Source organism: Penaeus monodon, chromosome 39, assembly GCF_015228065.2.
Source record: "Penaeus monodon isolate SGIC_2016 chromosome 39, NSTDA_Pmon_1, whole genome shotgun sequence".
Classification (NCBI taxonomy): Eukaryota; Metazoa; Arthropoda; class Malacostraca; order Decapoda; family Penaeidae; genus Penaeus; species Penaeus monodon.
This window is the reverse complement of record NC_051424.1, coordinates 29,587,615-29,607,614: the sequence shown is the minus strand read 5'-3', so window position 1 is coordinate 29,607,614 and position 20,000 is coordinate 29,587,615. Positions and strand designations below refer to the sequence as shown.

The 20,000-nt window shown below is 36.0% G+C and overlaps 3 protein-coding genes across 5 annotated transcripts in view; 2 read left to right on the top strand and 1 right to left on the bottom strand.

The window, feature by feature from the left end:
* LOC119597637 (conserved oligomeric Golgi complex subunit 3-like) overlaps nt 1–2,527 on the top strand; it is a 13,095-nt gene extending 10,568 nt beyond the window's left edge. Inside the window, exons 8-10 of the mRNA XM_037947231.1 lie at nt 361–504; nt 935–1,141; nt 1,447–2,527. Of these exons, the coding sequence (XP_037803159.1) occupies nt 361–504; nt 935–1,141; nt 1,447–1,704 (609 nt within the window). The 3' untranslated portion in view covers nt 1,705–2,527. The remainder of the gene's footprint in view (nt 1–360; nt 505–934; nt 1,142–1,446) is intronic.
* A 2,406-nt stretch (nt 2,528–4,933) lies between these two features.
* On the bottom strand, nt 4,934–10,811 carry LOC119597697 (alpha- and gamma-adaptin-binding protein p34-like). Its single transcript, XM_037947303.1, has 6 exons — nt 10,498–10,811; nt 9,776–9,966; nt 9,296–9,422; nt 8,558–8,725; nt 8,184–8,342; nt 4,934–7,098 (listed from the first exon to the last, which is right to left on the bottom strand). Exons 1-6 carry the CDS (start codon nt 10,562–10,564, stop codon nt 6,887–6,889), a joined length of 924 nt encoding a protein of 307 aa, XP_037803231.1. The 5' UTR covers nt 10,565–10,811; the 3' UTR covers nt 4,934–6,886.
* Nucleotides 10,812–11,266: 455 nt separating this feature from the next.
* LOC119597213 overlaps nt 11,267–20,000 on the top strand; it is an 8,905-nt gene continuing 171 nt past the window's right edge. Inside the window, exons 1-6 of one of the 3 annotated variants that reach the window (XM_037946736.1) lie at nt 11,267–11,321; nt 16,055–16,530; nt 17,694–17,837; nt 18,319–18,401; nt 18,548–18,722; nt 19,880–20,000. The exon at nt 19,880–20,000 is cut by the window's right edge and continues 171 nt beyond it. In XM_037946736.1, the coding sequence (XP_037802664.1) occupies nt 16,089–16,530; nt 17,694–17,837; nt 18,319–18,401; nt 18,548–18,722; nt 19,880–20,000 (965 nt within the window). In that variant the 5' untranslated portion in view covers nt 11,267–11,321; nt 16,055–16,088. Of the gene's footprint in view, nt 11,413–12,448; nt 12,582–16,054; nt 16,531–17,693; nt 17,838–18,318; nt 18,402–18,547; nt 18,723–19,879 lie in introns of those variants that run through there. The other 2 variants (XM_037946735.1, XM_037946737.1) reach the window with 2 other exon arrangements.

Sequence of the window (20,000 nt, the reverse complement as noted above, 5' to 3'; positions counted from 1 at the left end):
TGTTTTTGTTGTTTAATATTGTCATCAGTGTTGTTCTTGTAGGCATAAGGTGTTAACAGAGACTGAGAAGTGAGAGTTACGTGAGGCAAATTAATTTTAACTCATTAAAGTACATCCCTCTTATTAGCAAACAGGGATTTCATTAAACAAAACAGTTATGAATTTATTAATCAAAATCTGAGATGTGTTCTGCCCTCTGTGACCTCCGTACATGCTGATTATCAAGATTTTTATCCTTCCCTACTTTATATATTTGTTCAAAGATCTAGTAATCAGAGAAATATCTATCTTATATCTCTCATCTTCAGGCAGTGTATAACCCAATGAAATATTAATATCTCTCCCTTTACAATTTAACAGGTTGATGCCTGCTTACACGAGACCAGCCTAGACTGGAGCAAAGTGCGAAATGCAGCATTCAGCCTGGTTCAGAAAAGAGACCGCCTCTTCTCCCTCTCATCCAATAATGCACTGCTGGAGTTTATTGTCAAGGGTAGTCTTCAGGTAAAGCAATGGACCTTTTTTCTTTTTTCTTTTTTTCCTGCTTCTTCTTCTTCTCATTCTTTTCTTTCTTTCTTTCTTTCTTTTTTTTTTTATATATGTAGTACAATTTGCCATAATTATACCATTGTTGTAACTAAGGGCTTTTGATTGGCTTGAAGTTTTGGATCTTGTAAATTTGAAAGGTTAAGCCAGTAGCTGCCAACAAAAGTGAGCCTGTTAGCAGTACCCAAGGCACCTAGTAATTTGTTTGTTTTTTACACTACTAAAGGAAGTTAAAACTTTGTAGATTGTAATAAAATTTGATTTTGAAACTAAAGAGTATGTATACTGCATGAAAAATTGGCAATATCTCTATTGTATATACAAGCCATTAGCAGTCTAAGGTTTATGATGGTCCAATATATATGTATTTAATTATCTATAATCTCAGGTCACTGAGCAGAGACTCGACTCGAAGAGAGACCTAGACAACAGATTGAAGAAGCTGTGTGAGCTTCTAATCCTGACCTGTACAGAGTCCCTGACAGGGCCATTGTCCATCTTCCTAACCAAGGCAGAGGTCATCCTCCAGATGAACAAGGAGGAGAGTGTCAAGCCCATTTCCCTCAAGAACCAGCCATTTGCATCTGCTGAGAAGGTCAGTTACTTGACTCTTGGGATCTTGGGGTTTGTGTGGTTAGATGTAATTATGGGTATTTTGGGATAGAGATTGCCCCATTTTCAATTCCATGACCAATGGTAACTACTGATGATGGTTTAGATTTTGAGAACTTATGCATGGAAAATGAAACACATGAGTAATGTGCAGTATTTTAAATTCCATTATGAATAGTTTCAGCACACAACAACTGGTAAGGGAAACTTGCTTTATTTCATCTCTTTAAGACTCTTGTCTCAGTAGACCTGTCAGATCAATAAGCAACCCATTTGCATCCATTACAGGTAGCGGATGTGGTGAGCAGCAGCCAGAAAAACATCCGCACACATCTGCCTGGCATCCAGCGCAGTATGCAGCTATACCTGGCCAACCGCGACACAGAGTTCATCCTGTTCAAACCCATCCGAGCAAATGTCCTGAGCGCTTTCTCCAAAGTGCAGAACATGGTGACAGAGAACTACAATGAGGATGACCGCATCATTATTGCCTGCCCGTCGCAAGAGGAGGTGTCGGCACTGCTCTCCTCTCTCTTCAAGAGCTAGTGGATGCCCTCTTCTGCCCTCCACCCTCTAGGAAAACATTTTGTAAATAATAGAAGTATATGCAGTTGAAAGATAGGAGAGGTGGTGTTTATATGTCTTAGGCTGTTTTTTGCAATATCTATGCAAGTGAGATCAAGCTTTCAGGATTTTTTCTTTCACTTTGTTTTTACCTTATTCTTCATTATATTTTTTTCACTTGTGTTTTATAGGCAATTTTCCATAGTGAGGAACCAGGTATATTATTCATTTATTGTTATACACGTTGTTGTACATGCAAAGATTGTATGTTTAAAATGGCCAAAGTTTCGCTTCTATTTATTTGAAAGAGTTGATACTTATTTCTGTGATTTAAGGTGGAATTTAATTCATAATGGCATTTGAGAGTGTTCTGTTAAACTTTTTGAAACTTAGGTATTTATTTATTGTTATTTTCTTTTTTATGTGTATATTCCCATAATGATTACAGAATACTGTAAACATTCAGTAAGGAGAAATTGTTCCATTTTTAAATTATAGGGGAAAGAAATCAATAAAACTGACACTAAAATTATAAAAAATTCTTTAAAATATATATATTACATCCATATTGTGCCTCTTCACCAATGCAATAATAACCAAAAATCTTTGATTAAACATTTTACAAACTTTAATTCTGATGTCTCTTTTCACATATACTGAAAAAAAATTCAGAATACTGGTGATTCTAATGTCTGATTTGTCTACAGATTAAATGGCACTTTTTCTTCTCATTTTTTCTTTCTTGCCCTTTAAAAAAAAAAAAAAAATTCAGCATTTACGACAGGGAAGAAAAAACAAGCTGCAAGAGAGTCGAGACCACGTCTTGCAACACGACTCGGAGAGAGTTTAAGCGCAAATGAAATATATGTATTAATATAAAACTTGGTGAGATAGAATGACATGACATGAAATTCAGAAGAAGAATGACTGAAAAACACTTTGCACGCATACACACAAACACACATAATCTAGACCGTGTCATTAGTTTTTATTCATGCTGTTGTTTGTTGATTGACTTCAAAATATATATTTATTTCTTAATGACTCGTGTGTTTTATATCCTTTTTAGAAAAATCAAAGTTGGTGTATTGTTATCAGTGAATATTGTTATTAGTTTTACTGTTATTTTTTTTATCATTATCATCATTTATTGATTGATTATTATGATTGTTTTTCTCTTTCTTTCTATTATCATACTTATCTTCATTCTCATCATTATTATTCTAATTTTATTATTTCAATAAATATTACTATTATTATCATCATTGTTATTATTATTATGATGATGATAATGATGATTGTTATTATTATAGTATGAAATTGATAATTAGTAATAATAACACTATTATTATCATTATTATTATTACTATTATTTTTTTTATTCATTATTATTATTATTATTATTATTATTATTATTATTATATTATATAATATTAATACTCTGTAGTACAAATCAGGATAAGTTATTAATTAGTGTATTAAGTTTTTTTTCTTTTCTTTTCTTTTAAGAGCAATTGCCATAATGAAAATTATCTTAGCTGAAATAAGCAATTATTAAAATATACATTGCTCGTTGTTGTCATGTAGGGTTTAGGAGACAGAGACTGAGGCCCAATGTAGGTCACCCCTACCTTGGACCTCGGCCCTTACCGCAACTAATTTTGCATGTTTTTTTCCGTTTTCCTTTTCCTTTTCTTCTTCATCCCCTTCTATCCACTTCCTAAGGTGTGAAAACCACGCTGAAGGGATGAAAGGCTCTCTTTGTGTCAGTCTTGAACAGCCTGCATGAGCCATGGACACAGTATTCCCTTAGTTAATTTCCTAGCCCTTACCCCATATGGGGATCCTGAGGGGTAGACTGTTTATTTTCCCCATTTATTTCAGGCTCACCATGGTCCATAATGAAGATTTTTTTATCCTTATGAGGGGCATTAAGGCTAGCCTCTTCGTCAACTAACATATCAGAATTTGATTATTCTGGTTTCCCACCCCTGCTACTCCTTTGACCACAGCTCTGACCACTGTTACTAACACCCCCTCCTCTATGTTTGCTGCAGGTCTGTCCATTCTGAATCATCCACCCGAGTCATTACTCAACCTTCAGAATACACCCCTTCCTCTCTCCCAACATCCTCCACTCCATCTCTAACTACACAGTCTTTTTCATTGTCTACCCCCTCATCCTCTTTACTTCTCTTCAACCCTGTTGTCCTTCCTCCCCATAGTACTATTTCACTCCATACCACCCTCATGTGCATTCCAATTCCCTTTTCCTTCCCTATTATCCTTACCACTCCCACCTAGATGCTCATGGGACTTCCTTATTTATTTATTGAAAATTTTCCGCCACATCAACATCTAAGGTCATTAGCAGCATATTCAAAATCCCCAGGTAGGAAGTTTTTTGGTTCACAAGACAATTCAATGGTCAAAACAAAAAAATGTGCCAGACATCAAAAGTCGCACAGCATTATAACAAAATATTGTGGTGAAAAGGGTAAAAATGAGTTAACAATTAGGATACTTGGACAGAAGAGGGGATGAAGAAAAGGAAAAGGAAAGATTAAGAAAAGACCATGCAAAATTAGTTGCAGTGAAGGTTGAGGTCCAAGGCAGGGGTGATTCCCACACTGGGCCTTCAGTGTCCACCTTTAACCCCTTCTCCTTTTACAAATCCCCAATGTATTTCATTTACTCCCCCTTTATAGCCTTTTCACTACCATTCTATACTACAGTGTTGTACAACCTTAGACATCTAACACATCTTATCCTGATCATAAACTCATTTCCACTACTTTACCATAGCGTTATATGATCTTTGATGCCTAGTACATTTATTTCTTCTAACCATTAACCATTCCCCATTATCCTTAGCACTCCCACCTGGATGCTCACATGACTCTTGTGTCACAACAATGTCCTTCTTTGGATCCCTCCCCTCCTGACTTCTTCCTGTACTTCCCCACCTTCCCTGTTCTCTTATCTCATTCACCTGGATTCTTGTCCTACTTCTCCAACTACCATTTCTATCTGGGTGGCAGGCATGCACAGACACGGCATCTGGGTGGGGGAACTGTGAACAAACTATTGAAGTGCCTGTGTTTAGACAGTATCTTATCTACCAGTTATTTTATTTTTATTTATTTACCTACTTTTTGCATTTAGTTTATAGGGAAGTAGTGAGAAGGCAGCAGGATAATAACATGACACATTCCTGTTGATGATGAGTTTATTTACAAGTTTTGTTATAAACAAATTAACAATTTTATTATGTACTTTTCATATAATTATCATTTACTGTTACTATATATTTACTTTATGTTCACTTATGTCATAATAGTAATACAGAACATTTAACTTCAAGTTACAAATATCTATTGGGGGAAAAAAAAAACCTGACTGATAGTACATTTATTATCATTCAATTGCAAAAAAAAAGAACTGGAATGTAACATCATACTCCTAATCTGCATAATTCATAATTCATTTTTTATGTCTTTCAGTTCCTTGACAGTGAGCTGTATTGTAACTGGACAAAAACAATGTTTAAGTAATTTCTGTCTAATTTTATTTCCTACCCCTTGTAGGATGCATTAAATAAATACATTATTCTCTGTTTGACCACATTTATCTCCTTGTTTTATGATTTCAGAAGAAACAGCAAAAAAAGTTACACATTTTCAGGTAAGATGACTTTTTGCAAATGATATATTTATCTATACAAAGACCTTACAACATCTCTTCATAAGTGAAAATAATATTGAACACATAACAACATCTGCAAAATGCAACTGAACCTCTATACAATATAATAAAAAAGTAAGTTCAAATGAAATTAATAAAGTCCCCGAAAAAAAAAACAAAAAAAACTGACAGACTACTTACAAAGGGTCATACAAATAAAGCATATTGTTTTACTTGGAAAAATTCTACTCTGAAAACAAATTTAAATTATGTAGTATCACTGGAAAACTTGTCCTGCCAATAATTCAATACATTTATTAATAAACACAAAATCAATACATCAAAAGGCCCTCCAATAAATCAAGAATACAAAAACATTCGAACAAAACAAAAATCATTACTCAGATCATTTGTACATGCACAATGAAACCATGTGGAATCTGGTCATTTCTTAGACGGGAAAGACTGACAACTAATTTAACGTCTATAATCGCCATCTAATGATTAAAGGGACATGTCAATTTTCCTCCCTTTTCACTCATCAATCCCCATCTACATGTATCTTATACCATTGTAAATCATTCTTGTAATGTCAAATTTTCATATGACTAGTATTTTGTAAATTATAAATGAATACTCGTTGGGCCAGTATTTCCTAAATGATAATTTTTGTATGTATTTACAGCTGGTACTTCCACAAATTAAGAAGTGCATGCCTCAGTGGATTTTATTTATTAGTACTCTAACATCTGTGTATGAAAAACTACACTGGAAAACAGGCACCACTGAAGAGTAAAGAAAAATGCTATACAAATAATAATATAAAAAAATACATCACAGAGAAAATTCTGATTATTGATCTTTTAGTCCTGATGTTATCATCTGTTAATAGTAAATAATTCATTATATGTAGAAATGTCACTTTTATATAACATTGGAGCAAATATATTAACACAATCATACATAAACCACAGCAAACATGGGTATGGTATGTTTTCATCTTTAACATACCAGAACATCTCAAGCTCAAAAAAGATACATTGCCTATCCTCCTATACATATATATTATTTGCTTACTTTACATCACATCATGCATAATATACATAAATTCCTTTATCTACAACAACATCAATAACAAAAGAAAAGAAAAGAAAGGCATAACAACAACCATTCATATACAATACCATATGTAAACTGTGAATGAGAAAGAGAGAGAATAGAAAGGCAGTGAAAGGCAGAGAGAGAGAGAGAGAGAGAGAGAGAGAGAGAGAGAGAGAGAGAGAGAGAGAGAGAGAGAGAGAGAGAGAGAGAGAGAAAGAGAAAGAGAAAGAGAAAGAGAAAGAGAAAGAGAAAGAGAAAGAGAAAGAAGAAAGAAGAGAGAGACAAGAAAGAAGAGAGAGACAAGAAAGAAGAGAGAGATACATTAATATTTCATACACACTAATCCAAAGACCCTAAACCGCCAACATCTCCACTGGTGTTACTCCGAATCCAAGCCATCGACCTCATCTTCGTCACCCCCCATGGCCCTCCAGAATGCCACAGCCACTTTCTCTGCATAGTCCCTCCGCTGGTCGGGTGGGAGTGATGACGCAGTCCGCTTAAGGTGCTCAAAGCTGGAGAAAAGATTCTCGAAGTCACCCTCATCCTTTTCCAGGCAGCCTTCCATCATCATGGGGTCTAGGTAGTCACCTGAAAGAGAAATGAAAATTAAAAATAAATGCAACACAAAATTCAGATGCGATACATAAATTAACAAAATTAACCTTATGAACAACAAATAATCTAATCAATAACTTAAATCATTATGTGGCAGTGGTGGTGAAGATGGTGATGATGATGATGATGATTAATGAAAAGCAATATATATGAATGAAGATGAAATGAAATGAAATAAGATGAAGATAATAAGATAATGAAATGAATATGAAGATGAAGATAAGATGAAGATGAAATATAATGAAGATGAAGAAGAATAAGAATAATAAAAATAAGAAGAAAAAAAAAGAATATGAGATGATGATGATGAAGATGATGAGATGATGATGAGAGATGAAAATGAAGATAGATGATGAAGATAAGAGAAAGTAGAGATGAAGATGAATGGTGAGATGTGATGAAGAGATGATGATAAGAGAAATGAGAGTGAGGGTGAGGAGTGAAGATGAAGAAGCTGAGTGAGATGAAGATGAAGATAAGATGGAGAGTGGGATGTGTATTCAAAACAGCAATAAGAGAAGAATAAAATAAGTGAGATGTAGTAATAATAATAATAATAATAATAATAATAATAATAATAATAATAATATTCACAATGACAGATATCAAAGAATTAGAAAAAAAATAGATGAGACAAATCAAGAAAAGCTAGAGATGCCAAAGACATGTGAAGACAACATGCTATGAAGAGATGGAAAAGGAGAAAATAGAGAGTTGAAGTCAGGAAGTGGAACTACTTGCAAAAGCAGGTGGAGAGAGAGGAGAAAATAAGGTGGAGGAGTGGAGTTACTTGCAAGAGGAGCAGGTGGAGAGAGAGAGAGGAGAAAAAAGGTGGAGGAGTGGAGTTACTTGCAAGAGGAGCAGGTGGAGAGAGAGGAGAAAAAAGGTGGAGGAGTGGAGTTACTTGCAAAAGGAGCAGGTGGAGAGAGAGGAGAAAAAAGGTGGAGGAATGGTTATTTGCAAGAGGAGCAGGTGGAGAGAGAGTAGAGAAAAAGGTGAAGTAAAGTTATCCGCAAGAGAAGTGGAAAACGTTAAGGAGATGAAAAAGGTGAAGTTACCTGCAAGAGGAGAAGCCCCAGTGTTGTTATCCTCCACAGTCAAGTCTGACAGTTGAGAGTAGAGCACCTCATCCGATTCCTGTCCTTCTTTGCCATTCTTGTCATCCTTTGAAGCCACCGATTGCAACACAGCATTCAATCGGCTGCTTCGGTTGTTATCTGGTTTGAGTACAGTAGATCATTCAATCAGATAACACTAACACATTCTTTCTCTCTCCTTTTCTCTAAGGAAAGTACCTAAAATCAATATCAGCAATGCATCCATACATCCAAAATATCTTATGATATACCAGTCCAACATGAATAAAACCTACCCAGCAATAGTCCTTGTCAAGGTACAGTGCCAAACTACACCAAGTTCAAAAGTGCATTACCTTTCATGACCAGGTTGGACCAGGTGTGTGCATGAAGAGCCTGCCGGACACGTTTAAAGCCGAGGCTCTCTGGGAAGTCATCCTCATCTTCTGAGTCCTCGTTGTTGGTCTCCTGTGCACGATTCAGTTCTATGAGCTCCCAGCCATTACTTATACACCACTGCTGAGCTGAGGAGGATGTAGGAGGGTTTGGGGTTTTAATCTTTCTCCATCTTTTCTCATATTTTTTCTAGGTTATTTAGTACAATATGTAATATGTAAATTATCACTGAGATGGGCAATTGCTGTAACTGGTAATCTAATATATGATGGGTACTTTAATAGGAAATTTAAATTGCAATGAGCAAATCAATACACACTGCACAACTGAATATACAATGAAAAAAAAATATATATATATACAATGGGTAACTTCATACATAAAAGGACCTCAACATAGTCTGACATGATTTGCAAATGGAAAATGAGAAAAGAGAGAGAGACAGATATGAAGGTAAAATAAGAAGGAGGCACAGGAATGGAAACAGAAAATTCAAAGTGAAAAAATGGGGAAATAAAAAGTAGCATAATATGGGAGGTAGTAGTATAAAAAGGGACCTGGTATTACAACATAAGAAGTGACCACATGACAAAGAATGTGACAGAATGACAAGAGAACTGGTTGTATAGCTACGGATATTTCAATGTAAAATCACTGCACAGATGCAAGAGGTATGGCAAAATTGACAAAGCACTTACCATTCAGTCTTGATAGCCCACCATTTCCGTCCTCTGATGAGCATGAGTCACAGACCAGCATCTGCACCTCCGGCTCAAACTCCCCTACATTTTCCACCAAGCTGTTTATGCTGTCTAGGGCATCATTCTGTTGGGAGATAATGAAGCTGTCCTATTGTGATTGGTTTTGGGAAATTATCTATTTTTCATCCTAGGTAATAAAGTGATGTGAATACTATGGTTGAAATCAAACTATCTCTAATAAATACAAATGGCTTTGAAAGAAATCAATTTGCAATTATACCTAGAGTGAATAATACAATTTTGTGATACCTGTCAATAATTATGGTCACTATGCATACAAGAGATGCTAAAAGTACCCGAAAACCTAAACTTTAACTTTAATACAAACTCTGATAATCTTTAAGCAATATTTCTTATAAATGACTTTTACAATTACACCCTATTCAACAATCAACAATAACAAAAAATGCAACAGACCTGTGTTGCATCACAATATACAATCAGGGCCTCCCCACTCTCTAGGATCCACTGCATACACTTCTCTGGGTGAGGCACTGTCGTCAGCAGCACTGAAGCTGTGTAGTATTTATTCTCCATCTCCCAGGGCCAGCATTCAACACCCTCCTTCTCTACTTCGGGATTTGGCAAGCACTCCAAATCAAGGATGCCTGGAAGGTTCAAATTGGTTTTCATTAGTTGGATAGTACTGAGTATAATATTCAGTAAAATGTTTACGAATGTATTAATATAATGAAATAGAATAAAGTAAATTTTTAAATAAGCTACTAACTAAAAACATATATAAAATCACAGGTATCAGTCAAGCAACCAATTTCACATATGGGGAAGAATATGTTGTATTTGCCATTAATTAACAAAGAGAATCTGAAAGCTGTAAGGTAAAAAGGAGATTTATAATTATAAAAAAATACAAATGGAGCAGTTTGACATATGAACAGCAGCAGCAGCAGAAAAAAAAAAAATAAAATAAATAAATAAAAAATAAATAAAAATGATTAAATAAATAAATAATTCAATAAAAAAATATTTATATTTTGAAACATCAAGACCCCTTAAAGACTGGGAAATAAATATACTGCACTGTAACAAAAATGTGCTGTATGTAAACACCGAATATATATAACCGAGAGCAATTTTAACTATCAAAAACTTAAAACCAAAACAGACAATCAGTTTACCTTTCACAATCTCCCTTCCATCTTTCTCATGTGTAGACAGCACAACAACCCGCGGCTTAGACTCCATAATTCTTCTGCAAGGATAATATCGATGCAAAACTTGAAAATCACGCCCACCGTCCTTCTTTTTCTTCTTTCTTCTCTTATAGTGTTTTAGACTATACAGCAGTCTATACTCCCTGGATTTTTCCTTGTGGTTCTTCGTTGTTTTCAGGTTATAGCGATTGTTCTTGTTCTTTGTAGGAAGATTAGTGTGTGTCTCACGTCCACCGTCCACGTCGCTTTCGCCTCCAATGTTTGTAAACAATGGCGATCGGTGATTACGAGCATAATTAAATTGTTCAATAGCTTTATGTTGTAGAATAATGCATATACAGTATATTATCGATATTAATGATATAAGTGAATATACTCAATGCCAATGGTATACGTCAATACAGTCAATCAGGTGATATAAAAATTCCGAAAATAAAAAAGATAAATCGATTAATGGATAAAGTTAACCATGACCAATAAGCAAATCTGATTAAAACGAAACCCGTATAAAATACAGTTTTTAGAATAATAAAAACGAGCAAATTTTGTATCAATTTTCCCGAGCGAAATTAAAACCGCATTACGTTTTATTTTATTTTATGTAATACAATTATCCAATCATACCTCCATAGTAAAGCATATAAAAGAAAAAAGACAACAATTATCACTAAGTATATAATTAATTCCCGAAAATTTACTAGAGAGGTCAGTTAAATCATTTAAATTAACTACTATGAGATAGGGATTTAATGCACAGCAGCCGACATGTTTCTCCAAGGTCTTTCAAAGTTAGTGTTTCTCTGTGTACAGTACACTCAAGTCCTTATTTCTCGTTGATACGATTATTCTGCAAGGGTTTTCAACGTCTTTATCTTTGAGGTGAATGTTAACCACATTTTTACGTATGAATTTCAGATTATATACTGTATGTTGAAGTGCCGGTCGTTTTGTATCGTTTTGTCTCGTTTGTGTACATGCCTTATCTATATATCCTTACGTCTCTCATTCGTTATTTTTGAGTGGCGACGGAAGTACATTGAAGTTATGTATCTTAGATTTATTTGCTCTATCGTTTGCACGTATTATCTTCCGTTTTTTAAAGCTGGCGAGTTGAAGCTTTACCTTCGTTCTCCTATTTCATGTGGGGTTTTGGCCTTTGATTTCTTAGTATTTCTTGGATTTCGGCTTTTTTTTTTTTATTCTTGTCTTATTGTAGACGTTAACCGAATCGTTTGTAAACATATCCATTGGTCTCATGATGTTATGCTTGTACATTTTAACAAAATAATTTATAGGTACAGGGTAGAGATGTCTAGTTTAGGTTACCAAGCTGTTGGAAGAATAGATAGGGAGAACGGTGACTTCGATGATGACGGATTTTTAGCTGACCCTTAGGAGGACCTCAGTATGATACCCATTGGTGGTAATGACTCTGATGAGGCTGATGTTAGAGTATTCCTGTGCCTTCAGCTCGAGAATATTCCTGAGTTTCATCTAGGGAACAGTCAGTGACGCTAAATGAAGAATCGTCGAGTGACCACAGTTATGACTCGGATGATCCAGAAAGATGAAGGGGAGGCTGCCACTGGTGATCTAGAGATGAAGAGAAAAAACATATTTTTTGTTTCCCTAAGCCAAAGTTATGTCCCCAAAAAATCAGCAATGGAGTGTTCCACCTGCACTGTTGCAGAAGAGGATGAGGTGCTCCCCGACATTGTCAACAAGGCCCCAAGTTTAGAAATGCACAATTTTCAAACTCTAGAGCAGTTTTTCACTGCTTTCACCAATGATGAAATACTTGCGGAAACAGTCATCCACATATACATCACGATAGCCAAATTGAGGACAAAGTTCAAGACACCACAGTCCTCACAGCGTACGAATCTGGAGCTAGTGGAATTAAAAGCTTTTGTTGGTCTCCTTTACTCTGCTGGAAGGAGGGACAACCACATTCCCATAATAGACCTCTGGAGCTCAAACTTTGGCCAAGGCTTCTGCCAAGCAATGATGAATGAGGGGAGATTCAATTTCATCATGAGAGCACTAAGGTTAGCAAGAATCACACATAAATTTCATGATAATTTTAAACTTCAAAGTATTATGTTCTCAATATTTTTATAGATTTCATCTCCCAACAACTCATGTAGTATTATCCCACATGCTCTCTCTCTCTCTCTCTCTCTCTCTCTCTCTCCTATCTCTCTGTTTTTCTCTCTCTTCTCTCTCTCTCTCTTCTCTCTCTATCTCTCTCTCTCTCTCTTGTTTCGTTCTCTCTCTCTTCTCTCTATTTCTCTCTCTCTCTCTGTTTCTCTCTCTCTCTCTGTTTCTCTCTCTCTCTCTCTCCTTCTCTCCTCTCTCTCTCTCTCTCTCTTCTCTCTCTCCTCTCTCTCTCTCTCTCTCTCTCTCTCTCTTTCTCTCTCTCTCTCCTTCTGTTTCTCTCTCTCTCTCTCTCTTTTCTCTCTCTCTCTCTCTCTGTTTCTCTCTCTCTCTCTCTCTCTCTGTTTCTCTCTCTCTCTCTCTCTTTCTCTCTCTCTCTTTCTCTCTCTCTCTCTTTTCTCTCTCTCTCTCTTTTCTCTCTCTCTCTTCTCTCTCATCTCTCTCTCTCTCTTCTCTCTCTCTCGTCCTCCTCTCTCTCTCTCTCTCTCTCTCTCTCTTCTCTCTCTCTCTCTCTCTCTCTCTCTCTCCTCTCTCTCCCTCCCTGTTTCTCTTTATCTAATTATAATAATTTTTCTCATTATGTTTGAAGATGCACAGGTCTGCCAGGAGAAGGAAAAAAATATAGGCTGGCACCAGTCTGACTGTTTGGGAATTTTTTTTTAACAACTGTAGGAAGAACTATGTACCTGGAGTCAGTGTAACTGTGGGTGAACAGTTCTTTACCTTCAAAAGTTGCTGTGTGTTCCAGGTCTATGTTCCTAACAAGTCTACAAGGTAAGTTCTGTAAATCTTGAATTAACATAACACCAAATTAGCAGCTGTTTTTTAGAATTTCTTACCTCATAATCCATTGGTTATACTCAGCTAAGCCTGATGCATTTACTGGCATAATCCAGGTTACTTATCTGTACCATCACTTTTATCAGCATACTTACCATTACTCTCTCTCTCTTTCCAGACATGGATTGAAGTTTGTGCTGGCTTGTGACAGCATATCATGTTATATGGTCAGTGCCCTCATATACCTGGGTACAGGGATGTATACTAGGACCAGAAGAGTAAACCAGTGGCATGCAATGACCCTGAACTTGCTAAAAGGATATAATGGAAGAGTCATCACTGTTGACAACTGGTTTACTTCAGTGCCACTTGCCAAAGACCTTCTAAAGCAGAATTGTAGGCTTGTTGGCAAAATAAGGAACAGGTTTGAAATTCCTAGCGAGATGGAGGAGGTACAGCCTATTAGAACGACAAGCTTCTTACTACACTCTAACAACACTTTGTATGAGTCCTATATGCCAGAAAAGAATAAGAAGCCTGTTGTCATCATCTCCACTTGCCACTGCAGTCCTTTGATGGGAGAGAAGGGAAAAGCAGTTTCCCTTTATTATTATAATGATACAAAAGGCAGTGTGGAATTTTTTTACAGGCTTTGCTCAATGCAGGGGAGGACTCAGAGTAGGTCCACTTGTTTTTTCATGGGGGTTATTGACATGGCTGCAGCGAATGCCTCCATTGTAAAGGCAGAGGTTGATAAAGCTGCATGCAGGTTGCCAGTGGCCTATAGAACATTTATGTTTCAGGCTGTACTGGAGCTCATTTGTCCTTGGGCCTCCACAAGACTGCAGTCTACAGTCATAAAGAGGCCTGTGCGGGAACTCCTCCTACAGGTGTATAAGAACACCAATCAACCCACAGTGGAAAGACTGAAAAAATATCTGCAGACAAGGGTCAGATCACAAAACAAAGGTTGTTTGTAATATATGCAGAAAACCCATTTGCAGGACACATGGGGTGACCGTCTGCACAGATTGCAACCCATAAAAGTAAATATCTCTTGGTTTCATCTTTAGAAATCATAATTTAAGTATAATACATGACATGACAAAGATGCTATATTCTTCTAGCAATTTTTATAATCCTAGATGCAACTTCAGTGACAGTACAAAAAGGGCATTTAAAGAATGACTTCAGTGAACATCAATTTCTTTTCCTTACAGATTTTTTTCTATCATCCTATGCCTGTTGGAAGAGCTATATCCTCTATCCAAGGGATAGTTAAATTCGGTGAAGGCACAGATGAGTTGCCCTTTCAGTGTTTAACCTTTTCCCGACGGGTAGTGTTCATAGTGGCCCGGGCCCCGCTGCCGGGGGCTTATATCGTCGCTCTGGGATGCGTGACCACTCATGCCAAATGCCAGCATCCCATGCCGTTTCTTCGTAATACTACGAAGATATGTTGTATTTTCAGTTTTCATTATTTTCTAAAGTCTCTACTTGCCAAACTTCCTGATAAATCGAGACTGAAGGGTATTTTTGTTGTTATTTAGACTCTATAGTTGATCATTATTCAGTCTATAGTCTGAATAAAATAAGCAGTGTGCGGCATCATGGAGTTGAAATCATCAGTTTGTTGCTAATGCTGCTGCTGCTGCTGTTTTTTTTTTTTTTTGCATAGTAAAAATGAGAAGGTGTTAAAAACAACTTAAATCACACTTTCACTGGCAGAAAAATAATATTTTGCCGTAATTGCAACAAAAAATAACTCATGGCATCTCCATACATCCACCATGGCATGTACATACATGCCCCCGGCAGATAGTCCCGCAATGCCATGGCATGTGCATACATGCCACCCATCAGGAATGGGTTAAAGGTGTTTTCTACACAAACTTAGATTAATGTTTAATTTGTTTTTATTTTTATAAGTACACATTTTTAAACTATATCAGCATTTTTATTATACCTTATGAGATACAGAAAGAATAAATTTGGATAACAAACCAAAAAGATGCACGCAAAAATATGGACTGGGTATGTGACACCACAAACAAACTGCTTGGGTCTGTCTAGGGATAATTTCAGTGATATAAAGATTTTCATACAATTCCTTCATTAATTATTACTCCGTTCCTTTCTCTTGTAAATTTCTTGTTAAGTATGTGTTTTCTGTTGTTTTCAAAACTTCCCTTAAAATTGTTGATACTTTGATTTATTATAAGTTAACAACCTAAGCACTTTCTTTCTTTTTCTCATTTTTAACCTCTTTTTCTCTTTCTCTTTCTCTTTCTCTTTCTCTTTCTCTTTCTCTTTCTCTTTCTCTTTCTCTTTCTCTTTCTCTTTCTCTTTCTCTTTCTCTTTCTCTTTCTCTTTCTCTTTCTCTTTCTCTTTCTCTTTCTCTTTTCTCTCTTTCTCTCTTTCTCTCTCTCTCTCTTCTCTCTCTCTCTTCTCTCTCTCTCTCCTCTCTCTCTCTCTCTCTCTCTCTCTTTCTTTCTTTAATCAGTCTTCTGCCATCTCCTTTTCTTTACTTATTGTCTTTCTTAACAGTAGTGCTGTTATTTATAATCTGATCCTCTTTCCACAGATAGCTGATGACTCGCCCACATTAATCCAAAACCATGCAGCGTTGCTTGCTTTCCCGCACTTGCATCCTGTGCTCAAGGACACCTTCCTTTGTGTCCAGGAGAGACTCCCGGGCTAAGCACACCAATTTCATTACCCGGCATGATGGCCAGAGTCGCCACCCACAAGGGGTTTTGCTCCCTGTACCACTAAGGTCACACATGTATCGAAGTAGGTTTGGCACAAGCTCTAGGCAGGACAACGATGACAAGAACAGCAAGATGGACTTCTCCAAGGATCCAGAAGTAAAGAAGTGGCTCAGTGAGTTGCAGAGTGACTTTGCAGAAGAACTGGGAAAATCCAGAGAGGAGTGTAATGATGGGAAAGAGGAGTATGAAGGAAACAACAAGAATGACAGGAATCATCTTACAAAATCGTCGGATATGGACAAACACGCTGCTAATTCAAATACAGAATCGGAATTGGCAGCTATAAATCGTGAGTAATTTCTGTATGCACTTTATACATTCTTCCAGATAAAGTTTGTAAATACTTCCATATTTCTGCATGTGATTTGTAGTATGTACTTTGTGGAAAGAATTTTAGCAAAATTTAAATATCTATAATATTAAACTTGCACTTATGGTAATGCGAGAGAAATTAGATCTCATTATATATATGAATCCCACATCAATTTTTGTTCAAGGGCCTCCATGAAACCTTTTATGGTTCTGTATCATGGATTACAACATTTTCCACGAGTTCATTCCATGTAATTATAATTCTTATAAGTCAGGTAGTTTTTTCTCACTCTTTTTAAACATTGATAACCACCAAAGATCCAGACTCTATCCTGGCTTAAAGAGGACCTGTTTTGTTATGCTCACTAAATCTTTTATTATTTTAAGTGATACTGTAAAACTTCCTCTTTCTCTCCTCCTCATAAGGGACAGCAACTCTGAGGTGATTTTTATATGACAAGCATCTAAAGCCTGACACCATTTTCATTTCTTCTACCTGAGCTTTCTCTAAGCATTTGATATTTTTGACCAAGTACTGTACTGTACACTACCTGGTCTAGATAAGGTCTTAGACATGTTTTATCTTAGAACACTTTTCTCACTTGTGCCAAGCCAAATATTGCATTTCCTCCAGCACTGAATCTCTGAAGGCAAGATTTTGTATGACAACAGCTGGACTCCATTTCTCCATATCTCAATCATATATTCTGACCTTTCATGTTACAGTTATAAGCATTACTGTTGTAATCTATATGCATCTTGCAAATTTTAATAATCAATCCTGAGACTACTTACCTAAGACCTCTAATCTCTTTTTAACTCTTTTTTTTCCTCTTGACACTTTCAGTTGATGTGAATAATATTGTCAACACTTTACTCTTTGTCTTCATAATTCTTGGGATATCATTTACATACACAGTGAATGGCAGGGGCTTTAACACTCTCTTTATGATGTCATTATCTAAGTACAACAGCTATTTTTTGTGGGTAAAGAAAATAATTGAATCCAATTGAGCAACTTATTGGTTAGACTATTTCTTATGTTTTCAGCTTATTAATAACATATGAAGCATTGGCAGACACTATTCAAGATAATTTTGACAGACTTTCCTCAACCCCTTTTTTGCTTTTTTTTTCCAGCCTGGACCAAGTTCACCACACAGAAGTATGAGACGTTCAGCACGGACAAAACGCATATAATCTACGACTATGACGAAGAGCAGAGACGGCTAGCAGAAGGGATAGTGGAAGAAGAAACAAAAGTAGAGGAGCTAGTTCTGGAAAGTAAGCAATATAATACAAAAAGAATCAGAAAAAAAGAGTAGTTTGTTTTTTATTTTTGAGTATTTGCTATATGAAGTGTCTCTTTTTATTCTATTACTAGGATTCTCTTCTTTGTTGATTATGTATCTGTGTATATCAATTTTTTTTTTTTTTTTTTTTTTTTTTTTTTTTTTTGTTTTTTTTTTTTTGAATTATCTTTTTTCTGGCATATATATCAATCTATCCATACTTTTCATCTTCTAAATGTGCCAGGCCTCAGTCCATCAGGCTGAATCAGTCTTTTAGTATCTACATATATATACATATATATATATATATATAATATATATATATATATATATATATATATATATATATATATATATATATATATATATATATATATGTCTATGTCTATGTCAATTGAAATATAGATAATACATGAGTAGTAAGATTGATATAGATATTTTACTCACAGATATATTATATACTTTACTTGTAGGAGGTAGAACGGGTGTGTTCGACATTGAAGAATTAGTGGATTTCTTAAGAGAGGAAAATGCCAGGGATATTGTCGTTATTCAGGTGAGGAATAACAAAGGAGATGAATTCATAAACCATGACATTAATCAAAATATTCAAACAACTAATTAGAACTACCCTAATCATGTCTTAAAGCCAACAGTCAGATGCGAAACAGCCAGGCCCTTAACCCCAATCAATACTCTCAGGTGCCCCCAGAAATGAGGTATGTGGGTTACATGGTCGTGGTCACTAGCCTGTCCCAGCGGCACATCAATGCCCTTGCAGAAACAATCCGCCGCATTTACAAGAAGAAGAAGAACAGAAAAGACCCATCACTCATATGTGAAGGGAAGTCAACAAATTGGATGGCATTGGATATGGGTAACAGAATTTGTTATGCATTTGTGATTTGGATAAAGGATGAATGGTTTCTGATGGGCAATAGGTTGTTTTTGTGATTTGGGTAATAGCTGTAGGCTACTTTTGCTTTAGTAAGAGAGTAGAAGAGATAGGTAAGAGTTGTAAATGGTTTTTTGTTTGGGTACAAATTCAGGAGGTATGAAGGTGTAGGTTTCTTTTAACTGGTTTCCTGCCTACCAGAGTGAATTCATGACTAGCTGCCACTACTAGCCACCTTTTCCTCTTTCTCATTTTCTTTCTCTTCATCTTCGTCTTCATTCTCTTTCTCTTCTTCTTCACTGCTGCTGTTGCTTTTTTCCTACACCTTCTCCTTCTTGCATAAATACTTCAGATGACCTAAGATATCACTCATAATTTAATTCTAAGCCTTATAAAGAACATGAACTGCAGATTTTTAGCATTCGTAAGAACCTATGTTGCACTGAAAAAGATGACCAGTTTACATGGCAATAATACATTTAGGATCTTTTTATGGCATTGGTAGTTCCTGAATTAAACCATTGCTACCAGGGATGCTATGTATATGTACATTATGTATATGCCATGTCCACTGTGATTTCAGTTTATTGATTGCGTTTATACATAGATGGCTTCACAGGAGCTCAATTACCAAGAAGTCAGTATTAGTCTTACATATTTCAGCTGTTTACCTTTTTCCTTGATTTTTGGAAGGAACCTTTTTCTTCTTCTGTTGCTACTAGTATATGATATTATGATAATCATATTGATAGTATTGATTTTGGTAGCATTAGAAAAAGAAAAAAATCACAAAAATTCAAGGAAGCAGGAAATTAGATGGTTCACATAGGGCCTGTTAATTGTTTTCTTGGCGTCTGACCCCTTGTGCACCTATCTGTGTGTAAATGAAATTTGCTAAACAAAACAACAGTGACATCACATGTACCAAGTGGCAATGTGTTAAAGTTGGCCTGAGACTTCCATATTTTTAGCATAGGAAGAAGTGCTTGAGCTGTGGGTTGACTTTATATACTTACTCATGCATTTTACTCAAGACTGAAAAAAGTAGACGTAAGTAATTTTTTTCTGAACGATGTTGTTGAGACAACATGAAGTCAAATATTGTCAAAAGACCCTATCTACATACCTTTCTCTTTCAGGTAACATTGCACTGCACATCATGAAACCAGACATCAGAGAAGAATATGACTTAGAGACTTTGTGGACGGTTGGTGTGCAGTTTGACGACAAATGCCAAGAGGTTGATGAAAATCCGATGGA

Excerpts from the sequence above, each read along its gene's own strand:
- LOC119597697 (XM_037947303.1), bottom strand. The coding sequence starts at position 10,564 with ATGGAGTCTAAGCCGCGGGTTGTTGTGCTGTCTACACATGAGAAAGAT. Across the intron at positions 9,423-9,775 it reads TATATTGTGATGCAACACAG|AATGATGCCCTAGACAGCAT; the intron begins GTCTGTTGCATT and ends ATCTCCCAACAG. Across the intron at positions 8,726-9,295 it reads TGGGCTATCAAGACTGAATG|CTCAGCAGTGGTGTATAAGT; the intron begins GTAAGTGCTTTG and ends CATCCTCCTCAG.